At 45.1% G+C, this 15,934-nt stretch overlaps 1 protein-coding gene across 1 annotated transcript in view; it reads right to left on the bottom strand.

The window, feature by feature from the left end:
- Positions 1–15,628, bottom strand: part of LOC103762992 (protein Wnt-7a) — a 35,613-nt gene extending 19,985 nt beyond the window's left edge. Inside the window, exons 1-2 of the mRNA XM_018084887.2 lie at positions 15,407–15,628; positions 3,390–3,661 (exon numbers count right to left, since the gene is read on the bottom strand). Coding sequence (XP_017940376.1) covers positions 3,390–3,661; positions 15,407–15,503 — 369 coding nt within the window. The 5' untranslated portion in view covers positions 15,504–15,628. The remainder of the gene's footprint in view (positions 1–3,389; positions 3,662–15,406) is intronic.
- Between the last annotated feature and the right edge of the window lie 306 nt (positions 15,629–15,934).

Below are 15,934 nucleotides of genomic sequence, written 5' to 3'. Positions count from 1 at the left end.
CTGCTCTGAACTCTGCCCCCTCCCTTCCACCCCGCCTGGGAACTCTGCAGTCGAGCTACAAAAGAGAGTCCTGGTGCTTTGCCACCAGGGCAGAGAGAGAAACAGGGAGTAGAGCCCTGTCCTTCAACAGAGAGGAAAACTGCTTCTGGCTGCAGGACCCACTGGCATCCCTGGCTTTGGTCTGTGGTGAGGGAGCAGCTGGAAACGGGGACGTGTCCCACACGCTGGGCTCAGGGAGTGCTCCTCGTGCATCCTGGGCATGCACACCACTGTTTTCCAGGCATTGCACTACCAAAGCTGTTAAGCAAAGGAACATGGATGTTTTCCACCTGTGACTTTTATAATCCTCCACATTTGACAATTGTCTCATTTCTGGAACGAGCTGACAGGTTGTAGATTCACAGAATATGCTGAGTTGGAAGGGATCCACAGGGGTCACCCAATCCAACTCCTGGCCCTGCACAGACACCCCAAAATCCCACTCTGTCCCTGAGAGCGTTGTCCAAACACTCCTTGAGCTCTGGCAGCCTTGGTGCCATGACCACTGCCCTGGATAACTGTTCTTCTGCTCTGACACAGTCATGTATTCCATATGTTCTGAGACTGTTGATGGCACTGCAGGAAGCAGAGAGGCATCTGCCTAAAACAAACTGTGAGAAGGTGGAAAGTCCTGAGCTGAGATCTCCAAAAATCCTGGATCAGGCTTTTCCTGGAGGTTCTCTGTTGGTTTACACTGTGCAGTCCTACCTATGCCCAGTTTCCCCAGCAAGCCCAGCAGACCTGCCTGCTGCAGCACAAAGTCTGCCACCTCTCACTCACCAACATGGAACAGATGAATTCACCAGTGATGCTTAAGAAGACTCTCATCTCAACTAGATAATGAGAGGCCTGTGCTTTGTTAGAGTGCATCCTGAATTCCCTGCAGCTGGTCGTTGTCCTGAAGAAGGACGTTTTCAGGGGTGAGTGGGCCCAACACCCAGCACAGCTTCACATATCAAGACCAAAGAAGAAGAGGGGACTGGCTTTTGAATGGTGTAGTGGTGTCTACAGGTGGAGGTAACAAATCAATAAGAATTGAACATCTGGTTTATTTTTGGAAGACTAGTAGGTGCCAGTCTGTCTCATAAGTGCAAAAATATCATCAAAAACTTAGCTATGGGCAAGCAAAACTAGATAAGAATTTGTAGCCCAGAGGAAAGCCAGCACAAATAGATTGTGTGGAGGCTGATAAGATCCCTATTGCTCCAACAGTGAGAGTACCACCTCTCAACAAGACTGTCTTTGTTGTGAAAGAGTTGAGTTGTGAGAGACCTGGCTTGCCAAATACCCATAATGCCCCCTCTGCCAATTGTCTTTAAATACTGTGATCTTTCACACAAGAGCAAAGCCTGAAAGGAACCTCTCTAGCAAAAACATCATTTATTCATTCTCTACAGGACAGCAGAGTAACAATCCTCTTCTGAGTCCTGTTACTCTTTCTTTCCCCTGGAGGTTTCAGAGATTTGTTCGAACAAAGATCAGTCATTTTGCCCTGTGAGGGGCACAGGAAGAAGTGCAGAAATATCTCGAGATCAGAACAGTTCCTGAGCCTGGTGGAGAAATGGCAGATGGCCAGAGATAGCACACACCACTGTTCTCCCAGGGAACAATGAGAAGAGCTGGATCTTCCAGGCACAAGCTTTCAGGACAGCAAACTGTGCACAGAAAGGTGAGAAACACAAGGAGCTCATGTCCTCAAGGGGATGCTTTGCCTTCCCACAGCCCAGCTCCAGGACCAATAGCCCTCCTCTACCCAAGGTCCACACCTGGGTGAGAATGAAGATAAAAAAATGCAGCTTTTCTATTTGTCTGTATCTTTGAGGTCTGTATTGGGAAAAAATTTATAGCCAGTAGGCAGTTCCATCTATGTTTGCAGTCTGGTGTGGGCTGGTGTGTCATTTCTTGGGAATCTTTTACTGCCAGCACCTATCAAACACTTTCAAGGAAGTAGCTTTCCCACAAAGCTGAAACTCCTCTGCTGTTTTTTACTTCATTGGATTTATGCTTGTAAGGCAGAGCAGGCTGTGGGCGTTGGTGCTTTACCAAGCTTTTCAGCTACCAGAAGCTAAGTAATAAAGATCTCAGATCATTCATTTGCAAATATTAATGGTTAATCCTTGAGTTATTATCAGAATTCAGTTTTGCTACTGTAGAAGTACAAGTTTTTGCACCAGAGAGCCAGACACAGGCATTTGGGACACTACACAGGGTAAACCCCACAACCTCACCTATAAAACTACCACAGTAGCATTAAATTAAAGAAGGGCTGGGTTTTTATTTGGGGTGGAAATGGCTTTTCTTCAATACAATCTGCTTGGCTCCAGCATAAGTGGAGATGTCTCAGAGCCTACAGGTAATTACCACAACAAAAATAGTATCCACAAATTAACTGCTGCTCCTAACTTCCTTCTCCCATTTGCTTCTAAGTCACACTAACATAATGCTGAAATCAGGAGTATTGCACAGGAGGGCAAATGGGAGAAGGTAAAATAGAGAGCTAAGGAAGCAGAGGATTGACATTCCTCCCATAAGATGTGATCAGCAAAATGGTCACTCCCATAGGGAGAGCAGTGCTGGATGTACCTGTATGGGGAGCACACAGACACCCCTGGCTATTCCCAGCTGGAGCCACACCACCACTGGGGCTGCCCTGAGGTTTGCTGGGAATGCCTGACCCGCAGGGATCTGGGGAGCACAGATCACACTGGGTCTGGCACCTGCAACAGCTGCCACTGACAATCAGGAGCACGGCCAAGGCAGTGAATCCAGGGCCTTTGGTGCCCAGGATCCCCAGGGAACCCATGCATGGAAGCTGCTGCATTCCTGCCTTCCCCAGCACCGCTTCTGCAGCGGCTCCTTTCAGCTCCTCAGTCCCAAAGAACGGGGAGGGGGTGGGAATCTTGCTGTGCTAAGCCCAGCTCCATGCCACGGTGCAGCAGTGAGCCAGCCTGGGGTCCTCTGCTGCAGCATTCCCCTCCTTGCAGGGCCAGCACTTACACAAAGAGCAGGGCTGGAACAGTGGGGCTGCAAACGATCCCTTTCCAACTGAGGGAGACGTTCATGTCTGAACCTGACGGGAATCCTGCTCTCCCACACAGTAGCAGCTTTTTATCATAAGTACCATTTGACTTCCCAGACAAAATGTTTGTTTGCTTTCTTCCTTTTACAGCTGTAAAGAGCAACATTTAGACAAATATTTGATGGACAGATGGTCCAACAAGCCTGTCTAACTTGCAGAGGTGCCTACTTGCCTACTGTAAATGATGTCAGCATGAAAGCACTGGGTTCTCCTGCACTGGAGGTGATGGACACCCTCTCCAACCCCGGGATGGAGAGCAGAGGTCACTCACCTTCCTCCCGGCCTCGTTGTTGTGCAGGTTCATGAGCGTCCTGGCGTTTTGTTTGATCTCCCGGGCGTCCACAAAGACCTTGGCGAACCCGATCCCGTATCGGATGTCAGCGGAGCAGCCTCCCCATTTCCAGCCTTCCTCTTTGTGGTACTGTCCCTGCTTCTCCTTGTCACAGCCACAGTCGCTCAGGTTGCCCTGCGTGCAGGCAGCAGTGATGGCATGTGCCACCCCGGCCGCGATGATGGCGTAGGTGAACGCGGCCTCTCTGCTCCCTGCAACGCAAAAAGGGACATAAATACGGGACACCTGAAAGGTGAAAACTGCCATAAACACCCGACAGCTGAAATGGAAAAACTGCCATAAATATGTGGCACCTGAAAGGGAAAAACTGCCATAAATACATGATACCACACAGGGACATGAGTTAGAAAACCAGGCAAGTTCCTGCGGGGCAAACATCAGAAGTTATTATTAGAAGTGGTATAAATCTGCAGGCCTAAGCAGGTCTCTGCTCTTCTAAGTATTGATTTTGGTGGATGTTCGCTCTCTAAAATGATACTCTCCATGAGGGAGTCAGAGACAAAGCATTGTTGAGGCAACTTCATCTGTGTACATCCAGATGGTACTAGAAGCAGTCAAACTAAAATTTTAGAGAAAAAGGGTGGGGTGGCAAAGGATTTAGCTCAAAAAAAGAAGGAAGGAAAACAAAATAGGTGGAATTGGAGGGTGAAATCACTAAAACGACCATATTTGACTTTTTAAAAAAATCACAGAATCCCAGAATACGCTGAGTTGGAAGGGACCCACAAGGATTATCAAGTCCAACCCTTGGCCCTGCACAGGTCCATCCCCAAGAGTCACACCCAGAGGATCATCCAAATGCTTCCTGAAATCATCTCAGAAGTCCGATTTTATTTATAAATTTAATTCTACACTAAAAGGGTTTTTTACAGTAAAACGATCTCTGCTGGACATCTTGTTCTGAAAGCATTTTAATTGAACTGGGACACTTTTTTCACATTGTGTCACAAAGCTTTCAACACTGACTCAACGAAATAAGTTTTGGGTTTAATTTCAAATTTTCTCACAGGATGTAAAAAAATCCTGACCTGTTGAGAGTACCACGACCAAAGGAAGGTGAAGTGGAGCCACACCAGAGGTCAAACCAACACTATTTTGTGCAATGAGGGTCTATTGACAGGCTTCTGTTTGGGGGGGGGCTTCTCACTTGAAATCTAAGATCTGATTTATCTTCTTGAAGTTTTCTTGCATTCTGGTGTGTGGGTTTCCCACGGGTGGGATCTGTGAGGCTTTTGGAACCAGTTCTCCTGAGAGAGGTCTCTTCAACACCTAAGGAGGTTTGCAGAGGTGACCCACATGTATCAAACAGTGCTTTCAAAATGTTGGGATCTCTCAAACTAAGAACTTACCCCTGCTCTTATTTCTCCAATGACAGAATGTACCCTTGCATCAACAGGATCAGAACTGGGCTTTTAATTAGGAGAGTGCAGATGGAAAGATCCACTTCCCTTCTCCAGTTCTGGCAGACCTCAGCTGCTGGCAATAGTTCATTAGACATGAAACAAGCCCATTTCTGCTGTTTATTGGATTTCACAAAAAAATAATCACTTGGGAGAGAAACCTTACAAGCAGTTCATTCTTGGCTGCATCACTTTCACGTATATGATCTAGATTGTCACTTCTAATGAAAAATGTTCACTTCCTTATGTCAAGGAAGTAAAATGGAAAACAAGATGACATTATCACAAGCTGTTAATAGTCAACTTCATGCCCTTTCATTAGCATAGGCAATATTCCCATGGGTCCTGCTAAGCACTGTATTTATTAAGGAACTGGTAGTCAAATATCAAACTTCCTCGAAGGATTCCTTGTTTCTCTTCATTAAAAAAAAAATAAAAAAATTAATAAAATGTTGAATTCTTGTGACTGTGGAATTTGCAGATGAAGCTTTCTAGAACTCGTGGCTTTTTATGAAAATATGAATGTGGCAGAGAAATCCCAGGCTTTAGGTGTTTTTGGGGCTGTGCTCTCAGAGCCCCTGTGGCTGCCAGGGGAGACCAGAGGAGGTGGGTCCCACTCCAGAGTGCATCCACCAGGACCAGCCAGGGCACCTTTCCAGTGCCTCCTCCAGTTTATACTCAACAATATCCTCACTATTTTAAGCCCAACACTATGAAAAATGCCCTCCTAAGCAGGAGAGGTACAATGAGAAGCCCCAGTTTTTCCCCTCAGAGGAAGCAGTGCTGTACACCAGGTTTCTGTTTCATGAACCACTACATGGGACGTTGTCAAAAAAAGTATTTTTGAGTTGAAATTTTCATCTGGTTATTTCTTTTTCTTTGAATGGATGATTTCTGTTCCAGCACAAGTTAATTTTAAGATCTAGAATAAAAACAACTGGGAGATCACTTTAATCTGACACACTTGATACTGTAAAGACCGAGCAGCATTTTTGCTTCTTAGAGGGGAGAAAAATGCAACACAGAGAATATAAAACTAGTTAGTACAAGAAGAATCAGAATCCAATGTCAAGCTTGATCATAAATTATATTACATAAATTATTTTATAAGTTTGTCTTTTATGGGGGTAAAGTTTAGCAGCTTTTGAAAATTTAGGAGATTACAAGGTAAACAAAGCAAGTGTCTGGAAGAATTGATCCAAGTAGGAAGTACCTTGGCACTTGTGCATTATTGATAAAGTGACATGGGCTTGTCACACCTGCATCAAACTGTTCCTGTTTGCCATAAATGATTCACTTTTTTCAGCTGCATTACCCTTGCCTGGCTCCCAGAAATGTCAGCATGGGGGGAGCTTGGTTCGTGTTGAGCCTCTTCTGTGACAGGGCTCTAGGCACCAAAACACTGTAATAGGGGGGCTATAACCAAACAGGGGGACATGAGGATGCTCCTGCCACTTTTAAATAGTCAATACTACTCCTGTACTTCAGATTTCAGCTGCAATGCCTGGAGGATCTCAGAGGGAAACACAGCTTCACCAAGGTGTGGTCAGGCAGCTGCTCCTTGCAGGCAATGCTTTCTTTCCTTGAGCTTCTCCTGATGCTCTGGAACAGGCTGACCAAGGAAGTACTGCTCCTTATTCAGTCTAACCTCAAAATAATGGTGGGTTAACAGGCATTGCCTCATCATTTTTGGATTGATGAACAATTTGGGAAAATGACCTGATACGAACTTCTTTTATTTTCCTTCTTGTTTAATTTTCCAGTGCATCTGGCAGCTAACTTAGACCTGTGCCTTAATTTCCTTCTGAACATTTAGTAGAAAAATGTAAGGATCTTAGCATTAGAATGAGATAAGACTTGGGTTTCAAAACAATACTGAAACCCCCTCATATTTACATTAAGCTGTAGGGGATGGTGACTGTAGCATCCCAAAATACTTCATAGGTGGGCACAGCATTTCTAGTTCAGGAGGACAAAGAAATTTAGTAATGCAGGAGATGTGATACCAAAAACAGGATAAGGAAAGAACAGAACTGGCAAAAATGCATCACACCATGTGACACACAGAGCCCACTCTGGCTAATGACCAAGATAAAATCTTTCCTAGCAAAAATAATCAGAAGGCTGATTTTGAAGGGTTTTGCTCTTCTGCACAACTGAAACAGTGTGGAAACCCCTAATCTGCAGTCATTACCTTCTGTAGATGACTAGAAACATCAGAACACAGCTGGAAGAGTAAACTATGTTTTCAGCACTGACATCAGAAAAGACCTTTTGGAGAGAGTTAAATAAAATGTACTGATTGCCATGAGCTACTCCAACTGTCTTGAGCAATTTTCTGATCTATTTTCTAGGTGTGCTGGGTGGAAACCCAGGGATTAAATCTTCTTTCACACAATTCCCACTGAATCGGTCCTTAAACTGCAATTGAACTTTAATCTATGGCGTTTTTAAAAGTAAAAACTTAATTTATAAATATATATAATGAACAAATCAGTTGATCTTTATGGGAAGATGGGTGCAAATCATGATCCCAGGTGCTGGGTGAACTTCAGAGTTCTTTGTGGAGGCTTTTCCAGCCAGTGACTTGCAAGGGGGCACATAAAACCAGTGTGAAGAGTAAACTGGGACAAGAAGGAATGATGTGTGCCTGAGGCCCACAGAAGTTACAGAGAAAGGTAAAGAGTCATCTGTCACAGAATCCCAGAATGGTTTGGGTTGGAAGGGACTTTAAACCCATCTCATTCCACCTCCTGCCATGGGCAGGGACATCTTCCTCTAGCCCAGTCCAACCCGTTGGGTACAAGAATTCCAAGCTGTCCTTTCAGCTCCTGAATGGCACGTTCTCCTCATTGTCTCAAGTTAGCAAAGGCTGAACACACTCCAGAGCTCAACTCCAAGCACTGGACACTCCAAAGAAGGGTCCAGCACTGGCCTGGCAGAGGGGTGTGGGCTCTGACAGGCCTGGCTCTGCTCTCCACCCACCCCTGGGGCTGTCCTCACCCCCAACAAGTGTTTCAGTGCTGTGTGAACATGGAGGCTTTTCTTCATGTGTTGGACATAAATATCTTCCTGCTCTTCCTATTTCTTTCTGGACTTCAGTGAGGTATTGGGGCACAATTATTTAGGGACTCACAGAGCCTCCTTCACCACTGCCACCCAACAGGTCTTCTCTGGCTGCCTCCACATCCCGTTCTTTTCCTCTCAGTCAGTTCAAAAGGGATGAGGATCATGGAAAATGTCCTCTTTTCATCTTTAATAGTTCTCTTTTGCAGATAAAGCAGAGCTGGGGATTCAAATATTCTGGTATGTATTCAGCTGAAGGTTGGACTTGATGATCTTTTAGGTCCTTTCCAACCTTAATGATTCCACGATTCTCTACATTGTGTTGCAGCTCCATTTGCTCTGATGGCAGATAGTTTGGCATTGGTGGCCTCCAAAATTTCAGCAGCTCCACTCTGCTGATGCAAAGCATCCTCCAAAACCCTGGAGTCCTGTCAGCAGACCCTTCACTGGGCAGCACATCTTCCCAAGCTGTCTTTGACTGTGACTCTGAGCTCTGCACAGTCAACCACCCCCACAGAGAGACAGATGTCACAGGGGGATCACAGGCAAGTGAAAACATAAATATTACCAGGACAGGAGGCTCTCCCAACACTGAGCATAATTATACACAACCCAGGAAAACCTTGGAGCTTTAATCCTGCAAAGACTCACATGCATGTCTTTGCTTCTGGGTCTAAATGTTTGTTAGGCTGGGTTTTGGCTGATCAGCAACCATATCAGCCTGTCTGTCAGCTGCAGAGAGGTTTTAATTCAGCTAACTTCATATTATTTCAAGTTTAATCCTAAAATTTGAAACATTTTTAAAAACCTCATTCACATGGATTAGAAACGGGAATTGAGTTTTAAAAAATTTCCAGTACCTTGATGTTTCTTGGAAAACAAAGGCTAAGCCTGCAAGATACAGAGTGGATTTACTTGCAGGAAGGCAGTAGGTGCTCAGCAGTTTAGGATCTGAGCATGTTTCTAAACAGCCTGGCCTGCCCTATCAGTCCCCTCATAAATTGACTAAGCTGTGAAATAAAAAAAAAGACAAATTTCTGTTTATCTCACTGGAAAACACGGGTTGTATTTTCTGCTATTTAAAGCCAAAGGGTCAGAGAGGGAGTTATCTGCAGTGACATGAGCTGAAATATGATTGGGAAAATATAAAGATGGAAAACACAGCTCACCTTGCCAATTATGTGCCACAGCTCACATTACTTCTCATCTCTCTATAGAGGTCATAACTCACAGCCAGGGAAAACGAAGAGCAGAACTCATCCTCTGCCTACTTTGGGAAGTGCCTCCTCCTTCCTTGGAAGACTATGTATGGTCTTGCAGGTTTTTTTATTTTTATCTTTCTTTAACCTAGCCTGAGTGATTAATAAGAATGGTAGCTTAAAAAAAATCACTGAAGTATCCTCATCCTATTTTTTTTCTTCCCCTTCTGTTTAAAGTTTGGGGACTTGGTGCCTAAAAATATTGTACTCACTTCAAAATGTTGGTTCCCCATAAATCAGCAGTGTGGCTTCACAAAGATTAGTACCAATAAATAAAATAAATAGAGTTGCTTTAGGAGGCATTTGAGATTTTGGGGGGTTTAGTCACTGCCCACTTTCACAACCTAAAGTTTCTTTCATCCACACGTGAAATTCTTGGAGAGGAAACACTCCAGGTACAGTGATTACTTTGGAAAATACCTTCTTTAAACTTATAAAGTTGCTCCTCGAGGCATGTGCATTACAGAAAGCACAGCCAGTATCTGGGGAGGTCAAACAAGTCTCCCCTTTTGAGAGGGCTCTGAGCCCCCCAGAGCCCCTGAGACAGGAGATCTCCTGCCTCTCTCACAAAACACAGTCTTGCTGTTTCTCTGGAACATGTACTCACAAGACACATCTGAAGGCAGGTATGAAAACCTTCTGATGGGAATTCCAACTGCAGTGACCTTGGGGCAATGTTTTATCTTACTGTGACAGTCCCTGCTGAGAAAGATTGACTTTTTGGCATAAAGTAGCGTGCTCAGGTTTGGATGATCAGGCCATATTTCTGCCTGGCCTCTGTTCTGCCTGCAAATAAGTGTTCTCCTGCAAGACACTGACAGTAAAAACTGGTTATAAGAGCTGGAAACTTAGCACTGAAATTCAGACTAAGACAGTGCTTGAGTAGATAGCAACACTCCTGTTAATTACAAATTTTTTTTCCTGTGTATATTGGGAAATTCATAACCCAGTGGCTCAGAAAACAGAGTATTTATCAATCTTGCCTCTAAATATTGACCAAACTGAATAGTGCAGCAGCACCTAGAACCTAGTTTCTCACAGACCTGTCCAGGTAATCTTCTATGCAACACAAAAACAACAAGGAGTTCAAGGAGCATTGGGACAATGCTCTCAGGGACAGAGTGGGATTTTGGGGTGTCCTGTGCAGGGACAGGAGTTGGAATTGATGATCCTTGAGGGTCCCTTCCAGCTCAGGATACTCTATGATTCTACCAGTGGTTGTTTACTCGGTCTCTTCTTTTGTAATTCAAAGAATCAGACTTTAAAACCTGACACACGAGACTACAGCAGTTTTCAAAATCAAAAAGCTCTAAAAAAATGATCGAAGGTTAAATCCTTTCTTGAACCCACCTGTACTGGGATGTTTTCAGAAGTGTTTGTCTATAACACAGAGGCAACATGAAGTTTTACTCTCACCTTTTCTATTTTTTTTTCTATTAAAACTACCAGGCCAGAGAGGAGAACGTCCTGGATCTTGTTCTCTTTCCCATACCAGCAAGAGCTATTCCTGACAGCTACTGCACAAGCTAGCCAAGGATTTGGCTTGTGAGACAGTTGTCATTTGCTTCAACAGGCAGCAGTGGGAATGTCCCCTCTTCCTTTGCATTGTTCAAGCCATAGAAGAGAAGTTGATTCTAATAAATGGAATAAATAAATACAGTGCAGTGTACCAAGGAAAGCCAACAGCCTCTCCTGGTTTAATGTTGCATCTGGCTCCACCTGGAATGACCCCTGAGCCAAAGGCATTGGGTACAATGTGCAGAGGGGCTGAGCTGCCCAGCTGGGCTCGGGAGTTTCCAGACTAGTTTGTCCATGTGGATTCTTGTTTTGATTTCAGCTTTCCTTATTCCCATGAGTAACATCAGCTGATGATCCTGAAGCATTTTCCAGTGCAAAAGAAAGCAAAGAACTGGCATCTTTGGGTAAGGCCAGTTTTGCTGTAACATCCTTTGCAGGCCACCACATCTCCACAGCCCCTGCCCTCCTCCATCCTCCCCCACACAGGGGCCAGGGCAGCTTCTGCAGGGCTGAAGTGCAGATCCCACAGATCTGCACTGAAGGGAGTTTCCCCTTTGCTGTGTCACTTTGTCAAGATGCAAACAGTTTGTGCTGTTTTCACTTGGGAAAGCTCATTTAATAGTGGCAGGGCTGCTCCCTTAGGGAAAAAGCACATGGGTTTTGATTTCTGCCCTATGATGCCAATACGGTGCTGTCCTGCAGATCCCATGAAATATAGGCACATCCCAAGGCAGTTATTTGAGACAGTTACTGTCACAAACAGCAAAGTTACTGTTCACCACCTCTTCACAAGGCTGCAAAAAGGGCCACTGAGGCACCTGATGAAAAGCCTTCACCGCAGCACTTGCTCCTTCCGTGATCATCAGAGCCCAAATCTGATTTTCAGATTCTATCAAAGGCTCCACTGGTTGTTCAGATCTTTAGGCTTGAACCACATTTCACCTGAAGAGAGGTGGGCAGGAGGCTTTTGGCCTATTGTGCTTTAAAGCCGTGGTTTGGATTGTGGACGTCTCCAGGAACAGAACTGCTGACCACTGCAACAAAGGTATTTGTTGTTAAGTGTGTCCATAATTGCAGTGTTGCATCATCTCCATGGTTATTTTAAAAATTCTCTTTGTGACTTTACATTATTAATAAGGTGTCTACGGAATTGTCTAGAAAAAACATCCTTGTGTGGATCTTGATTGTGACTTTCTCATTTCCAAGTCCTCAGCTGGAGCAAACTGGAGTCACTTCTGCTGTTATTTCTCTCCATGTTATTGGCACTATTGTCACCAGCTGTCATGATAAGATATCCACAGAATGGCAGCAGGGAGGAATCTCTCTTTTGAAGGACAAACTAGACAAAATGAAGCACGGCTCTGACGAGCTGGAAACTCAAGCCTGTGATCACAAATAGGCCTTATGATGCATGGATGAGTTTAAATGGTTGCTTCCTATAACTCTACAAATACACTACCACTGCTGGATTGATTATATGTAATTTTAAAAAACACACGTGCTACGGATTAGAACAGGAAAATGTTTGATGCTCTCTTCCTACTGATTTCCAAGTGTGTCAGCTGTGTTGCCATTTTAAAAACAGGGAAAGAGGAACACAGAGCAGAGTGCCACGATCAGCCACACAGCAGTAGGGTCATGAGGAGAACTCACACCTCCTGAATCACCCTGAGCGGCAACAAGAGAATTGAGATAATTTGGGTACATTTATATAACATTCATAAAACAGGTTACCCAGTAAGGCTAAAGAAACCTGGGTTTGAAGAGATTTGGGCTTGCTGTGTCATCAAAATTGTGGCTGGGAAATAGTTCACAGAATCTGTGGTATCCAAGGGAACTTATTTGTATGGACTGACACACACAAATCCCATTAGCATAAGAGTTACTTAGGCACATCCTCCTAAATTGATCTCAGGCTCTGCTCGCTGCACGTGCCCGGCTGAGCCACATTTCTGTCATTCTGAAGTCATCTCCTAATCATAGAGAGAGTCCATCAGTGCCACTCCAGAGGCAGGGAGGGAGGAATGAGCTCATGTGTGGCTCACTGACTTTATTGCAAGTGGTAAGACAAAGGTGCCCCACGTACTTCCCAGGTAACAACTCTGAGGATGCAACTGCCTGAACAATACAACCAGTTGTTGAATGCTAGAAAAGGTGCTAATGTTTAGTTGCTGTTGAAATAATGTTTTGTAATACCCTCTAATTAAAAAAGCAACAAGGGCACAGCATCTTTGCCTAATGGTTTCCTGGACTGTTCTTGTGCAGAGTTCACCTTGAAACAGCTCCTATAGGGTACATGGTCCTTCATGTCACACATCTCTTCACTATTTTGGGTGAGGCACTCAGGCCTGAACTACTCCTATTCGTGGCCATCAAATTTGACTTATGGCTTTATGGCACACAGGTTTTATCCTTTTTAACCAGAGTGAGACCATATTTCTCTGGAATATACTCTGTAACCTAGAGCACACCCTGACAGAGATCCAAGGGAAAGAAAGACCCGTGAGGAAAATGCTTTTTCCTTACAGCCATAGAAAGATGAGCTATGTCAGACATTCAAGGTTCCTATACCTGCTGATAGGGAAGAAGCAGAAGAACAAGGAGACAACCTGAGCAGGAGTGGTTACACTATAATATTTCGTGGTGTTTGAGAGCCTGATTACTTTTACCCTTGAGACCCCAGGAATGCCTGTGCACAAATAAAATTCACCACTGGATTTTAAACCTCTGTGATTTTTATGAAAGTTTACTTTAAAATTTAAATATATAACCTGTTTAAATTTGAATGGTTTGGGTATTCTTTAAATCAGTTTTATAATTTGGATGCCATTCAACTCTTGACTGTGTTCTGAAACCAACGAGGAATTTGCCCTATCCATCTTACCTCATAATGGATAGATAGAACATATTAAGAGTTATCACCTCAAAAACAGATCAAAGTCTACTTCCTTTAATATTGACTTTCTTTAAAAGGACCTAAATATAACCCACTAGCTAAATAATTCAATTTTCGGACGGAGGAAGGGAACCGAGAGCATGTTTATACAACAGACCACAATAACTCCACAGTTTTCTGATTTGTTGGAGAAGAAAAAAAATCCTTCTCACATTTTCTGTTTAAGGAAATGTTACTCTTAGACTAAATGAGCCCAAACCTGTCAGCCATCCAAATGGACTCTTTACTGACATGCCACTAAGTGGCAAACACCTGCATACATCACTGACAGGAAGAGCTCAGCTCAAGGAACAGAAACAATGAGCTAATCTCAATAAATGGTCCTTTTTCAGATGTTTCACAATGTTGTGCAGGGGGCTTTTTACCTTCTCTACTTGAGTCATTCTTATTATCAAAGATGTTGAAAGGTGGGGATTTCAAACCCAGCCATGTTGTTCCCTTTCTGTTTCTTTCCCTAAATATCACCAAGTTCTGGAAAACATACATATCAGTGTGCACTGATGTGATAAAATACACATTCAGTGTCCTCAGGAGTTCCAGAGCAGAGTGGCAAGGCTGTACCTCTGCATTTCACGGGAATGCAAGGAATGAGGTACTAGGGACATATCCTGCCATATGATCAAACAGTGCCTGGGGCCAGTCCAGAGGGTTTCCCCACAGCTGCTCAGGACTCTTCTTGCTTCTGTTCTCAGTCCCTTCTTCCACTCCCATCAAATAGCTATGTTTTCTATCACTCTGAGCATTGTTAAATGGGGTTTCTGGTTTTATGCAACTACATTGTAGATGGGGAAGAGACCAGGAGGCCTCAGGACTGGAAACCATAAAGCCCAACTTCAACTTCTGGATGCAGAATGTGGTGCTCTGAGTGATTAGCTTTCAGTGGTGGCTCTAGAAATGACTAACCTGTATTTGGGAAACACTTCCTCAGTCTTTGTATTTTAAGTGCTGTGGAATCAAAAAAAGAAAAACCAAGTAAACTCCACCACTATGTGTTTTGCAGAACGGGGGTATGAGAGTTTTAACTACACCTGTGTATTGTGGTTTTCATTATTAATGCTGGTTCAGTTAAGAATTTTGATATATTTTGTATTGCTGCAGTACATGAAAACACAGGAACTGGAAATGGGATCTTCTGCCTGTTGATTAGAGGTGTTTGCAAAAGCCCTGACATCTCAAGCCAGAACACACCTGCTCTTTCTGCTGGGAAAGAGGGCACTGGATACAGCTGCTATGGGATAACTGTTCTGTGTGGTGGGAGTCCCTCACAATGACACTGGTTGTTGCACCTTAGTCCCACCGGCTACAAACATCAGGTCAGCGTTGCTGTGGAGGTGCCTGCACCCCAGAAGTGTAATTCCAGCTCTGCTCAGCATTCTGAGCACTGCCTTCAACCAGAACCTTTTATCCATCCCTAAGTACATGAACAAGGCAGCTGTCCCGTGCCCACAAATGCAAAACCTTTTGGAAAGGACTTGTGAGAGCAAGACAGTGCAATCCCATGGTGGAAGTGAACCACAGGCAGGTGCCCTGCCAGGAGGCAGCAGGGATGTCAGTCACACTGGTGACAACAGCCACAGCCCAGGTGCTGGTCCTGCCCTGGCACAAGCTGTGTGATCCAACTGATCTCCCCCAAACCAGCAGCCGTGCCCCGTGACACCCCCGTCTCACACCCCCGGTGCCCACTTTCGGTGTCCTGCGGGTGGCAGCCCGTCAATGACAAGCAGAGAGCCAACGTACCCACTTTGAGCTCCTTCCCGAAGACGGTCCTCTCTCCCAGGGCAGAGCAGTTCCAGCGCCCGTTGCGGAACTGGAACTGGCACTCGTTGATGCCCATTTGGGACCCCTCCCCGATGACGATGATCGCGTCGGGCCTGCTCTGGCAGATCGCCCGCTGCCGGGGGGCGAGCCCCGGGATCTTGTTACAGATGATGCTCGCTCCCAGAGCCACCACCGAGGAAAAACCCCTGCAACGACAGGACACCAGAGCTGGCTGAGGGGAGGCTCGTACCGGCGTCAGACGCAGCACCCCGCTGCTTTCCCGAGCTGCAGGGCCCGGCTTTGGCAGGTGCCCCCGGAAAACACCCGCCTTTCCCCCTGTCGCTTCCCTCTCCCTCTCTCCAAGCCAAGGCAAAGATAAGGAGAGCGCGGGCTCCTGCCAAAACGGGACCAAACTTCCTCGTTGGTGAATTAAAGCGCATGCAGCGGCGTTGCGTGCCCGGGCCACGCACAGACAACGGGCTGGGAGGGTTTTCCCAAACCTGTCCA

This window comes from Manacus vitellinus, unplaced genomic scaffold, assembly GCF_001715985.3.
Source record: "Manacus vitellinus isolate BGI_N305 unplaced genomic scaffold, ASM171598v3 scaffold_77_pilon, whole genome shotgun sequence".
Lineage (NCBI taxonomy): Eukaryota > Metazoa > Chordata > Aves > Passeriformes > Pipridae > Manacus > Manacus vitellinus.
Note: the sequence above shows the minus strand (reverse complement) of the source record. Positions and strands in the feature narration are given on the sequence as shown.